Source organism: Tauraco erythrolophus, chromosome 16 (genome assembly GCF_009769465.1).
Source record: "Tauraco erythrolophus isolate bTauEry1 chromosome 16, bTauEry1.pri, whole genome shotgun sequence".
Classification (NCBI taxonomy): Eukaryota; Metazoa; Chordata; class Aves; order Musophagiformes; family Musophagidae; genus Tauraco; species Tauraco erythrolophus.
The window spans coordinates 5,037,973-5,051,870 of record NC_141480.1 but is presented as its reverse complement, the minus strand read 5'-3'; the positions used below and the strand labels follow the sequence as shown (position 1 = coordinate 5,051,870).

The following is a 13,898-nucleotide window of genomic DNA, read 5'->3' as shown; positions in this document are numbered from 1 at the left end:
CTCTCCATGAGACAGCTCCTTGACGGCGTGATTGGACGCAGAGAGACCAGAGACCACGTAGTAGTTTGATAGTGCTCTGCAGGACGGAAGATGAGTTTCAGGATACTTTGGAGGCTGCAGGTTGTGCGTCATGTGCGAGCGGAGATGTACAGCTGTAGAACTTCCCTCGGGCAGGGACTGCGGGGTGAAGTGGGGTCTGGCACCCTGGTGATGGCCCTGTGTTTTCTCATGGCATGTTTGGCTGGCATTTGGACATGCACTTTATTTGTTTCTGTGCCTGAGTCCCAGGATTGAACAAGTCTTAATGGCTACTTACAGGCAGATAGCTTCTGGCCTGAACATAACACCTTGTCTCTAAGGCAACGGGTACAAATGGATTTAGGAATAAAAAGGATGTTCTGAACATTCAGGCTGGTGCAAGGGTGCAGCAAATCGCCCTCTAGTGGTTCCAGCTGTTAAGGCTGATCAAAATAAATGATTGATGGATCGATTGCCTGAAAGAATAATGTAGTTTTTTTCTCTGAAGACAACAATGTGGAACAAGAATTGCTGAGAAATAAGCGTTAACTGTGGCAGCAGAGGCACTAGCAAAAGCAAGCGGTCCAGGGAAGCGAGGGCTAATGAACAGTGTGCTGGACTGTGCCCGGCGATTGAGGGTGGCACTGACCTCCGTAGGACCAGAGATGGAGAGCAGGGTACGGAGCAGGCCCAGGGTGCTGCCACCGCTCATGCTCTGCTCTCGGTTACAGGAGCAGGTAGCTTCTAGCTGTGTCACAGCAGCCCCAAAACAAGGCAGGTGAATACCTGCCGTTCAGGCATTCATGGAGACTACCCAGAACCCCAGCAAGGTTTGTCAGTTCTTCTCAGACTTGAAGAAGCACCTGAAACTCTCAGAGAGAAGTCCCAGAAGCAACAACAGTATATATCTTTATTAACATTCCTGCTTCTCTTACCCAGAAATAGAAAAACAATAAGGGTGCCGGGGGGTAGATGGGGACTCCACATTTATTGAAACCATGTGAAGAGTCAGGCCGTCTCCGTAACCGGATGAGCTCGTGCGTTTCACTGTGCCATCTTGACAAAAGTATCCTTCAGTCGTTGCGTGCTTTTTATATTTCTCCCGAGTTTTTCATTAGTGTTATTTAATTCTTTCCCCAACTCAGCTGTGTACCTGTAGAGCCTAGAACACACAAATACAGCCACAGGTCTACTGCCTTTACACTTGGTTTGCAACCTTCCTCTTTGCTCACTGGTGCCAGCTGCCAGGGATCGAAGTCCTGAAATACCCCTTCACCAGCACAAGGTCTTACAGTCTCTGTCCCCCTCCCTGGGCAGCCACAAGGAGATGTTCTGGAACAGCGACAATATTTTAAATTCTTGTCCCACCTCTTTCTTGACTATTGTCCTTACAAGCTGCTCTGCTAAATTCTTTTGATTCCTTCTTCCGTCCCTGAGGGCAGCTGTTGTCAGCCAGTATAAGAGCACTAAAAATATCTTAAAATCACTGACTTTGCATTGATCTGGCTCTCAGGTTGTCACCTGGTGAGGGTTCAGCTAGGGCTGCAGCTGCCTGGGGATGGGAGTAAGACTGCAGGAACAGACTCACACACACTTACTGGTGAAATTCTGCAGTGGAGACATAGTTCTGAACTGTGGCTGAGTCCGTGTCCTCAGTCGATGGATACATCTGATGAAGTTTTTCCTTTCCTTTTGGTAGCTTTGATAACTTCAGATGGCTCTATTCAACAGCAGAGGGATTAAAAAAAAAACCCCGAAAACCAACAAAAACACAGAAAAACCCTGCATGGCTCACTGGGACACCTGTAACAGTCACTCATGCAGAAAAAGATAGATGCAGCTTTGGGAGAAAAATGCTCTCTTCTCCATCTGAAAGTAGATTTTCTTTCTGACCCTTCCAAAAAGGCAGGATATAAGGATACGCATTGCATTTCAGAATTAAGATTGCAAGCATTGTGTGCAGTAGAGTTTACAGCTAGCCAAGGGCTTTTCCCTCTCTTGTAGAAGTGATTTTTAAAAAATGTTTTAGAAGTATTTGCACTGCTTACCCTAGATACAGGACTACCAAAGACTGCTGCTTTTTGTAAAAGGAAGCAGTAATTTTTCTTCTTGCTGTAGATGCAGCCTATGACCCACAGACTGCTCTAAAACTTGTTTGTTTTCCATACATCTGTTTCTGTTTAACATTTGGGCAAATGCCCAGCTCACAACTTTATACTATTGCTAAGACACACTGACCTCACCCTGCTGCCAGGTCTGCTATTGTAGTGTATGACCTTGCCTGGGCAAGCTTTCATTTGAAGTTTTGGGCATAATTAGTGATTTTTCTTTTTTTATAGGTCTAGCTTTCGCTATTCCTATGATGTTAAAAATACTATCCAGTGGAGAAATAGCTTTTGTGAGTAACAGTGGGGATAACTGTGACTCCTTTTGTATTATTCAACTTCTGAAATATAATCAGCAGTTTCTAAGAATACAGGAAAGAATAAAGCCTACCTTTTCATTAGCACTTTCTCCATCGGAAAGCTGAGAAATATCCTCTCTTTTAGTGGCTGAAAATTCCTCGCTTGTCATTCACACAAATGAGGAGAGACAGAACTCCTGTGAGAATACGTCTGTGCTCCGTGCAGGGGGTAACAGCGCATGCTGAGATCCTACCTTTCCAAGTTCTCGTCCTCTGGATTTGTATCCGTCTCTGGTTTCTTCAACTTCAGCTTGACGAGGGCCTTATTGCAGCTCTGAACACAGACAGTGAAAGTCAGGCATGTTAATTGGCTTGTGTTTAATCAGAGACGCTTTGCAGGAGGACCTGAATGCAAGGACCAAACCATCAGCATCATGCCTTGGCAATGACATGGAAATCCCACCAGTCTATCGCTTTCCTTGTTCCCTTAGCTCAGCTCAGAGCTTACCCTGCTCTATGTCAAATTCGTCATGAAATCCCTGAAGGTAATAGCCAACTAAATCCAGTAAGAGTTTCTGTTTTCAGGCATATTCAGTTCAATCTTATTGTAATCCTGGATAAGTAGGAAAATGAGCTTGGGTTGGGGAGTCTAAGCTGTGCTTCTCCCGACCAGACTGGCTGTATCCTGGCCAGGGAATCCCCCTTCCATTTCCTTAACAAAAGCTAGGCTTTGCAGAAGCCACGTAACCTGTGTCTATGCCACTCATAAAATCCTACAGGAAAACTTCAGGCGGGTACGGCTGCCAGCCCTCTGCAGTGTGGTCAGTGTAGGCCGACGTGGAGAAACACGGTATGAAAGCTCAGGTCTCTCACTCCACACCTATCTCAGTCTTACTGATCTCACTGGTGATGCTGTATTCCCCAGTTGAAGTCAGGTTTCCTAGGCGGAGGTACTGGCTTGTCCCAGCAACAGAACTGCATGCAATCTCTTTGGCTTCAGCGCATGCATTTGGCAGCAAAGGAGGAGGTCATAATTTCAAGTTGAACTGAAAAGTCAGGGGAGGATTTGTTCCCCTTTTGTACTCGTTTCTGGCATATAAAAATGGTCTGAACTTTACAGTGGTTTAAAGGTACGTATTTCTACTTGTTTTGTCTTCCCATGCAGAGACAATCTTTAGTTTCGCAGTTTGGAAGAGCAGCAACAGTAAGCTCTGAAGAAAGCTGATGATGGGATATATGACAAACCAGGCTGGTCTTAAATATTTCTTTTAAAAGGGTGACGCAAAGGTGGGCTCCTTGCACCCCAACTCCTATGTTGCTCTTACCAGTAGGAGCTCCTGCGCATTTGATGGAAGGATGTTTCTGTCAAATGTTTATTTAAAGTGAAAAAACAAATCTTAGGCATTCTTAAATGGTTATGGCCCAGCTGTTTAGGGCTCTTTGCTAGTGATTTAGCTTAGAATTCCTCCTCTTATCTTGAATTATATGAGGTGGTTATAGAAGTGCTTACTTACCTGTCTAAAGAGGTTTCTGATCTGAAGTTCTTGACTGGGTATCACTTCAAAGTCTGCTTTGACTTCGGAATAGGTGTCGTTTATAATAGCCAAAAACATGTTCTGCACAGGAAGGATACAGTTATTAGATACTTGTTTCTTGAAATTGCACTTGTATTGTGCTGGGGCTGTTGGTCTGGGGGCTGTTCCGTGCTGGGGCATGTAACTAATCGAATTGAAGAGCTTTGCTGGGTGCAGACGTGCTCCTAATGCAGTTCAATTATCTGATAATATTAGGATCTTAGGGAATATTTTTGGGAGACAAATCACTTGTTGCCCATCTGCAGTATCAGCTAAAAGACCCAGTTCCTTGGCGGTAACGGATTTCTTGTCGTATACTTGTCGCTTTTTCAGATGGTGTTTCAATCTGAAGTAATTAATGAAAATATCGACCTAACTGATAAAGCAAAGCTGCGCCTGCACAGTCCCATCAAAGTCTCTTTAACCTTCCTACCTGACAAGACTGACATTATGCAGTTTTCAAGGGCACCCAGTTAAGTTTTCAGAAATTAAAGTCTCGAGAAACGGGTGGTGCAGTAGAGGGAAAGGTGCCACATGCTTGTTCTGTGGTGCAAAGCGCCCCTTCTGCGGCTGTTTGGAGGAAGGGAGAGCTGTGAAATGTCTTGCCTGGGAACTCCTGCAAAAAATGTTCAGACCATCTCTCTGCCCAGGTGTACTGAGGGGCAGCCAGGGCAAGCCCAGTGTCATCCCGGAGTGGAAAACCCTGTCTCGGAGCACTGTGCAACAGTTCTTCTCTACTGCTTACGCAAAAGGATAAGTATTTTTAAGAGGATACCTACCAGCAACACGAAGAAGACAAAGAATACAAATGTGATGAAGTAAATAGGTCCAAGTATTCTGTCTGCTGCTTCTAAGCTTTCAAAATTGAAATCTCCCAGCACAATACGGAACTGTGTAAAACTGGGAGTAAAAAATACCAGAATGAGGTTGACTGGCTTCTCCTGAAGAGAAGTATTGTAAGCATTATTTAAAAACAAAAAAAAAAAAGGCAGTAGATACAATTGAGACTGATTCACCATTACCTTAGTCACTGAAATCAAAAGGCAAGCTAGGATAATACTGCAATTGGAAATTTGGCATTTAGCATATATTTGAAAATCTGAAAGTACAAAGGAATTTTTAAATGGCTTGTATGAGAAAATACAATACTCATACTTCTGTATGAGAAAATACTCAATTTGCATAAATCACTTGGGTTCGTGGGGGTTTGTTTTGGGTATTTTTAAATTCTTTCCTTCTGTTCTAGCTTCATGTTCTCTTATCTTCTGTTAGTACAGAAGGTAACATATATAGGATATATAGGGGGATAAATCCTATATAGGATTTTATTCCTAGCTAAGACAAACAAATACGTGGCGTCTCAGAATTCTCTAAGTGGAATATTTTGCAAGTGGATGTAAAATAAGCTATTTTGCTCATTTAGAAGTTCCTTAATTTTACATGAAAAGCTGCTTTCAAACAATCTGGTACACTAAAGATGCCTGTCTAAAGTTTTAAGAAACATGGCCATGGGCTAAAACACAAGGCACGCTGCAGGTGCCAGGTTAGGGTTGCCACAAGGTTCACAGACCATAGAATCACAGCATGGTTTGGGTTGGAAGGGACCTTCAAGATCATGTACTTCCAACCCCCCTGCCATGGGCAGGGACATTTTCCACTAGACCAGGTTGCTCAAAGCCTCATCCAACCTGGCCTTGAACACTTCCAGGGATGGGGCATCCACAAAACCATCAAAACCAGCTCCAGCTGGCACTGGCAGTTGATTTGATGTTGTTGATACAGCAAGCAGCTGAAAAAAATCTGGGGAAGAAAGTAACAGAGCCAGCAGATGGGATCTGGGGACTCTTGGCTATGCAGCTGGATGTTTTCTTAAAAGAGCTGCAATTCCTGTTTCCAAACATGCTCAGCTTGTGCTCTGAGCCACTTGGCTCCCTCAAGCAGTTCTGCTGTGGTTTTCATGCTGGGGACTGTATCACATACCCACTGGCACGTCTGCTGGGTAGTTTCAGATTCTGGCTTTTGAAAGAGGCAAAAGAGAGCACCCTGCTGCCAGGCCTGCCTGACTGCCCAGGGGCCTGGTCACCTGTGGCAAGGTGGTGCTGAGAACTGTGGGGACTAGTAGCTCCATTGGGTGAACCACTCTTGAGCTTCCCCTTCTTACGCTTCCCTGACCTGTTTAACGTACCTGTGGTCTCTTTTGAAGATACGAAGGTTTTGGGAAATAGATACACAGACAACAAAATTGGCTTTACTCTATGAAATAAGCTGTGTTGGAGACCTGTACTCTTAAGTTCTGCTTAGCAGAAACTGGTTTGCACCTGCACCAACTCGGGGTTTTGCATCAAAAAGTTTAGAAAGTAGCATACATGCAGTTTTGGAAAGTGGAGAACTCTTCAACTTGCGACCCGAAGACCAGATAGCCTAACTGGGCATAGGCAAAGAAAACGATGAAGAACATGACGGCAAATCCAATGATGTCTTTGGCACAGCGAGATAAAGTGGAGGAGAGCTGCGCCATGGTTTTGTTAAAGCGTATGTATTTAAATATCTGCAAGAGAACAGAGCGTATTGTTATTGGGGGATCACAATATATTGCAACTTCTTAAGAGAATTTCTGGAATGTTATCTGTAATCATAATTTACAGGTTAAGTCTCACCTAGAAATAAGTTACATGGTGTGTATCTGTAAGGAGGAATAGGATTGGGTGTGTTTCTGGAGAAGATGAATATTCTGCAGGGCAAATGTGCCTATATGCTAAAGCTAATATAGTATGTGGACAGGTCTATGCTGGGTACTGGTGGAATGAGCTCTAGCAGATATGGACCCCTGGTCAAGGAGACTGCAAGACAAACCAGCCTGCTGTATCTGAGGATTCCCTGATGGGCTGAGTGGGTAAGGAGCTGTCTTTTACTTTGGGTCTGAAACAAGCCCAGAACAAAAGCCTTGTTCAATGACATTAATTATAAACACAGTTGTGCTGCTAAATTAACAGTAATCAGTCTGAGGGGCGGATGATGCGAGGTACAGAATGGATGTAAAAAGGAAGAACTGGTTAACCACCAGCACTCCCAAACAGTTCCTTCCTGCAGCCTTAGCCTGGGAGGTGGCAGAAAGCCAAAGAACGTGACATTTCATGATAGCTTATGTTCAGGTACTTGGGGCATGGTTGTAAAGCGTGGTCTCTCCTGGCAGATGTGAACACCTCCTCTGCCTGCTCCGCAGCCACTTTGTGCCAGGGGTTTTACAAATACCTTGGGAGACAGGGGGCCTGTGAGCAGGCTGGGATCAGGCAAAGCTTTGGGAAGTTTCATCTAGCCACTGGGAACACTGAGGCCACCCAAACCAAAGTCACTGATGTCTGCTGGGTACAGGAGGAGGAGTGCAGACTCCATTTAGGGTCAGCAGGATTTAGTAGATGAGGGCAGTGGCATGCAAACATGCAGGGTTGGTTTGGCCCCAGAGCACCTGGTTAGGAACAAAAGTAGTCCCTAATCTTAGAGAAGTTTGCTACTCTGTCCAGATCAGCAAATCTATTTGCAAGTAAGAATGAAATTAAAGGTGTCCTGGCACGAAGTCACTTTGGAATCAAGTTCTGACACGTTTTGCCTTCCTCTACAGTTAAAAAGTAGCTATGGTTTTCCTAGCTTTTGGCAACAAAAGCTACAAATAGCTTCACCTATTACAGCCAAGCTGTCTGTATAGGTCCAGCTGTGACCTGGACAATTTGGTCTAGGGAAAGACTAAGTTTGAGGAGGCTGTTTGGCCATGGTAATTTCCCAGCTGCTCCAATGGAGACAGCTGCCGAGGTGCAAATTTTTTTTCAGAGGGGCTTGGAATTTGTGTGACCCGTGTTTATGAGAAGGAGGTAACTTTAAACTCTTCTGGAATCTTATAAACAAAATTCTCCCATTTAGCCCCACCTTCGCAGCAAACATTTATGCTGTGCTTAGAAACGCTATGATTCTCGAGTACAAAAAAAAAAGGAATAAGAACCAATACCTTTATCCAAGCAAAGAAGATGTTGACAGCAATCATGTTGTTGTAAAGGACTTGCCAGAATGCAAGGAAATAGAAGTCTGGATATACATGGGCATCAGACAGCAGCTTTTCCATTAGCAGAGACACTTTTACAGTGCGGTAGATGTTGAAGGCAATGGCAAGGATGGATACCTGAAGGAAAGCAGAAGCCAGCGAAACTGAAGTCCAGCTACATCCCCTCTCTTCAGACTGGTCATTTTGCACAGGAAAGACTGTATTGATTTCAAAAGGCCCTTGGTTAGATTGGAAGAACCTGAGCTGCTTAGATGCTTTCTCATGAACTGTATATAGGAGACTTTATTGGCCAAATCACTTGCAATTGTACCATGGTAGCTCTGGGCTTGTGCTGTGTGTACGTTCTAATTTCACTGCCTTAGCTCTGATACGCGCTACTGCTTCCCTGCTCTGCAAAGATTAAGGTTAGGGCTAAAACAAACAAGGTGGATCATAAAATCATAGAATGGTTAGAGTTGGAAGGGACCTCAAAGATCATCTAGTTCCAACTTCCCTGCCATGGGCACCTTCCACTAGATCAGGTTGCTCAAAGCCTCATCCAGCCTGGCCTTGAACACTTCCAGGGATGGGGCAGCCACAATTTCTCTGGGCAACCTGTTCCAGTGCCTCACCACCCTCTGAGTGAAAAATTTCTTCCTTATATCTGATCTAAATCTCCCCTCTTTCAGTTTAAAGCCATTGCCCCTTGTCCTATCACTACACGCCCTTGTAAAAAGTCCCTTTCCAGCTTTCCTGCAGGCTCCCTTTAAGTACTGGAAGGCTGCAAATATCTGTTTGGATAACAAACAGAAAGGATGTGGAGCCACAGCAAGTTGACAGCAAGGCTAGAAAGGAGTCCAGGTGTGCTGAACTATGGTGGCTCACGTGGCCTCTCCAGCGTAGAGCAGTGGGTGAGCGACTTTAACCAGGAACAGACGGGCCGTTCTGGCTCGTTGGCCGTCTATCCAGTGCTAGCCTAGGCTGGCAAGCACGGAGGTGAAAGTCAAGGGGTTGGCTCACCACCAGCAGCAGCAAATCCAGCCAGTTCCAGGCTCTTCTGAAATATTCCTTTTTCAGTTTTGCTATTTGTAAAGTTTCCTGGATTATGAATGTGATGATAAAGAGGCAAAAGGTGATTTCGCAAAAGGCCAGGAAGTAATCATAATACGTGATGTATCTGAGGAGCTTCACAGAGCAGATTTGTGAGGAGGTGAGAGCACCCCCGGTGGCAGGGAACTCTACCACCAACCTGGAAAAAATTGGGTCTGGCGTTAGTTACCCTTTTAAATCACTTCAGCCCTTACTTTTCTAATATTAATTACTAATACATTAATAATACCTTACTGGGACTCCTACACCTGTAAGACCATCTTGTAAGGGTTATACTAAGTCCCCGATGGGAAGAGTATGACACGGTAGGGAAGGCTAAGGGGAAAACAAGAAGCTCCTGGGATACCCGAGCTATGGTGTTTGGTTAAAAGTCTTTAAAGAAACTATATCTCAGAAGAGCAGATGTTCACCCTACCTTGATTCTTTTCCCTCCATTAGCTGATAACGGGACTAATAAATCCAGTGTTTGACCTTGCAAAAGGCCATGAAATCTATTCCAACTGCAGCAGCTGTACAGACCAGACACCAACTATTACCAAAAAAAATGGAAAGGAAGGATCTAGGTCTGTTCCCAGCACTAACTGAATTTCTGCATTTTTAATGAACTACTGTCTTGCCAGCTGCTACCTGAGAAAGGAAGCTACATATGTCTGAGGTGACCAGCCTTTCCCTGTGTACCTACGGAAGCATCATGCCTCAGTAAACTGGATTTCACATGTAGTAAAGATAAGAAATCACCTGATTATACAGAAGAGGTTTATGTTGGCATTGTATGTTGAGAAGTCGATAAATACAGCCCTGGTTCCTCTAGTGAGCCAGCTGTTCTGCCTGAGAAACACCAACTTCTCCACGCTCTCCTGCTTCGATTTAGGTAAGGTGAACATAAATCCTCCGCTGCTGTACAAACCCATAGATCCCCAGTACCATGGGGATAACGAGGAGGCTGAGGTGTATTTCCATCTATCAGAAACGGGAAAACAAAGCAGCTCAGCGTACGGAAACTAGACTGAAGTAAGATTTAACTGTTGTACAATCCTTGTTAGTTCTCGTGATGTTCTGTATCCACAACTGACCGTCTAAGCCAGACCTTTAAATAATGCTTTTCTTTACACCAAGTATGCGTGAGGCACACAGCCTTAAGATATTCCCATTTCTTTTATTTAGCTTTATCAGTACGATCACAAAACAGCAATTCCTTAGGAATCTGGATTTCTCCTAACATGGGCCAGACAGCTGATTACCTTAAAACCTTCATAGGTAAATAGAACATCTCTGGTGTACATAGTTCATTGTTACTGTGGCTTGTTCACATGTTCTTTCATTGTGTTAAATTGGTGCTAAATGACGTGTACAAAGCAGGCCTTGTGGCTATTTCCAGAGCATTTTAGCACGATTCCAATTTATAAACATGTGCTCACATAAATGAGCGTTTCTCCAGATATGTTAGTGGAGACAGGCCCACTGACATGTGCTTCTGCTGAACTGGGTGCGCTGTTTCCACTTTTTCCTGTCTATAGAATTCCCATGGCAAATTCCCGTCCATAATGTTGGCACAAAAACAAACCCATGGTTTATCTCACTGTAAACAAGAGGAAAACTCGGCTAATTGCATGCACGGTTGTTACCAACTGAAGAATACTGGCATTAAGGATTTGGTCAGGTTTTCAAAAACATTTCTGTGCTGAAGTAGGATGACTTACTCGGATTCGTTCCTTAGGCCAAAGTCAGACCTGTCCTCAGCTCGGTAATGATATTCACTGTAACAGCCTTCTAAAACAGCATGGAAATATGGGTGGACGGAGCAAGTGTTGTTGCGTACTTTCAGCTGGCGAATCTGGGCTACTCCTAACAGCAAGTTCTCATAGTAAATATGGCTGTTGTTGTTCTGGAGGGTTGACGTCTTGTTGTTGTACCATTTTTCCCAGTAGAGTCCATCCAACAGGGGTCCCTCTGCAAACTAGACAAGTGAGGTTAAAGTTTCAAAAGAAGATTTAAATACCACTATTACCCCACTTTTTAGCACACAAATCTCCGCAAGGTTCTCAGGTTAATTATAGCTACGGAGTCTATGCTAGAATACAAACAACTCCCACATATGTACTGTCTTATAAATACAACATATTTACATCTTTTTGCTATGAGTCAGTTCTATTCCCTACGCAATTCTATCAGAGATATGGAGTGGGATTATTCAAGGTAAGACTACAACATATGTCTGTTTGGGCTTTCACTGAAAAATTCTGCTGAATTCTAAACAAATATGTTTAAACACAAATATTATATGTTGTTTTAACAAAACCTGTTGGTTAGCTTAATCTCCGAAGATCTGTTTTGGGATCCATTTCTGACTAGGTTTTTAGTCATCTGAGTCTAAATGAAGAAGTATTTATATCAGAAGGCGGGAAAAAAAAAATTCCTCCTTTTCTGGGTGTTTCTTAGATGCAGATAAAGAGCATTAAACTTGGAGAGAACATTATTCTGAGTGGAAAAAAGCATGCCCCCACAGTTTGGCACCACCTGAGCATGTATTACAACCATTTCTAGTACATCGCACACGTGTTGTATAGCGAGGGCTCACTATTTTACACACTAGCAATAACAGACACCAAGATAAGGGGGAGTACAATTCTTCCTAATTGATTGTTATAGCCAGGCATTTCCATTTTTAAGGAAAAGTAGGGTGAGAAGCTTTGCCTTCTGCTGTCAGCTGGCCAGTGCTGGTAGCTTTGGGAGGTCCTCCACCTAGTAGTGAAAACAGAGATAAGCATTTTGCAGCCGTCACTGAAATATGAGGTAATGTATCCGCGAACGTATTTTCTTTCCACGTTTTCACAATTTTTTTTTTAACACTTGGAATTCAAAAGAACCCAAAATCTTTATGTTTTTATTGAAGCTCTTTTCAGACCAAGTCTAATATGGACAATATGATGCAGCAATTAATGGGCCTATTGTTTTCCTCGACTGATTACTCAGAAGTATCAGTGCTACTGTTTGCACTCAGAATTTCTCCAAATGAATTTCAGAAGTTATTTACCTTTCTTCAGCTGAAAGCACAATATCTAGCACATAGGATTTAGGAGAGCTGTGAGACTGTATTGCTCTGAATTAACAGCCGGAGCTTCTTCACTTGTTTGCTCTCCAAGAAAACATCTTTGCAATGAAAGCCTTACCCTCCAGAAATCAGCTCTGCTCCTAATACTCCGGAAACCACTCCCGTCATCCTCAGAGGAGGGCTCCAGGAAGACACGGGACATGACTTCGTTCAGGTAATACATGTCAGTGCTCACCATGCTGAAGGCCACTGGAAAAGAAGGGGCAGAGAGGGCACGCTGGCAGGCTGGAATGAAAGGAGTAAGTCTCGCTGCTAGAAAAGGGCAGGTAGAGCAATTTTGATGGAAGTGACACATTTAGGTGGAAAACAGGCAGAGGGAGGTGTACATGCTGAAAGGAGTACAGCTGATGCGTTGATCACTGGTGTGGTGGAGGGTGTCCCTGCCCATGGCAGGGGGGTTGGAACTGGATGATCTCTGAGGTCCCTTCCAACCCAAACCATTCTGTGATTCCATGATTTGCAAACAGTCACCTCGGTCGCTGGATGACTTACGGATACAGAGGTCTGTCAGGAAGACGATGTAGATGACCAGCTCCCGTAAGGTGCTCTTCAGTTCCAGCTCTCTGCTGCAGCTCACCCGCGGTTTGACGGCACCTGCCCGGGGAGACGGCGGAGAGGGCGGAGGGGCGTCAGCGGCCAGAAGAGCCCTCGGCCCCGGGCGGCGCCGGCCCTGGCCCGAGGGGAGCGGGGCCGCCTCACGCACCGGGCCCGCTCAGCCTCCGCTCCACCGCGGGCCGCTGCTGCGCTGCCGGCGGCTCCATGGCGGCCGGGCCGGGGCGACGCGCGGCGCTGCCCCGCGCGAGTCCCAACGGGCGGCGGGGCCGATCCCGCGGGAGGATCGATCCTCCCGCCCTCCCACCTTACTGGTGTCGTCTCTTTATTTCTGTTAGTGGCGTTGGGCGGCTCGGTCCCGCCCTGCCCCCTGCGCAGCGCCGCAGGGCAGCAGCGGTGCCGTCGGGAGGAGAAAGCAAACCAGAAATCGCAGCGTCTGGTCGCTTCCAGGTTAAGTTCAGGCAATTGGGAAATTCCCTCCCTGCTGCGAACATAGGGTATGGTCATTCTAACGTAGTTTCGTGCAAACGCTGCGAGCTCAGGCGCTGCCGGGGCTCCCAGACCGTGCGGGAACCGGGATGCTCCGGTGGCGGACCCGGTGCTGCGGCTCCCGCGCCCCGCACCGTCTTTGCCTTCAAAAGAAGCCTGTGGGCAAACTGGGCGTCCGTCCGGCTTAAACCCGCGCAGAAAGCAGCGAGGGGAGTTGTTTTAGTGTGTTTCATTGCTCGGGCAGCCCAGGGGAGAAGCGTGGAGGGAGAGCTGCGGGATTTTGGTGGGAGTTTAGTAGTCAGCGTTGCGCAGTTCAGGTTTGGGGGTTTTATTTAACGGTACAGCAGTGTGGCGTGAGGCTGAGACCTCGTTTCTTCTCTTCTGGAAGATGCTCGTGGGGTTTGCTGACTACCAGCAGTGTTACTGTGCACCCCCCGGGAGGGGTTCAGGCTAGTTCCACCCTCAGAAATTTTCCTGTAGCAACTGCAATGGAACAGTGTTCAGAAATTAGGTTTGTTGGAGTTTGGCAAAATCCAGTTTTGTGGTGTTTGTTACTGTTTTGAGCAAGGTGGCTGTGAATAGCAGCGTGCAAACTGTTGGGATGAT

At 45.5% G+C, this 13,898-nt stretch overlaps 1 protein-coding gene across 1 annotated transcript; it reads right to left on the bottom strand.

Annotated features, from left to right (window-relative positions):
* Positions 1-1,062: 1,062 nt before the first annotated feature.
* Positions 1,063-13,012, bottom strand: PKD2L2 (polycystin 2 like 2, transient receptor potential cation channel). Its single transcript, XM_086621480.1, has 14 exons — positions 12,955-13,012; positions 12,744-12,845; positions 12,310-12,440; positions 10,840-11,096; positions 9,878-10,099; positions 9,050-9,278; positions 7,997-8,167; positions 6,363-6,544; positions 4,776-4,896; positions 3,937-4,038; positions 2,677-2,756; positions 2,515-2,584; positions 1,617-1,738; positions 1,063-1,180 (listed from the first exon to the last, which is right to left on the bottom strand). Exons 1-14 carry the CDS (start codon positions 13,010-13,012, stop codon positions 1,063-1,065), a joined length of 1,965 nt encoding a protein of 654 aa, XP_086477606.1.
* Between the last annotated feature and the right edge of the window lie 886 nt (positions 13,013-13,898).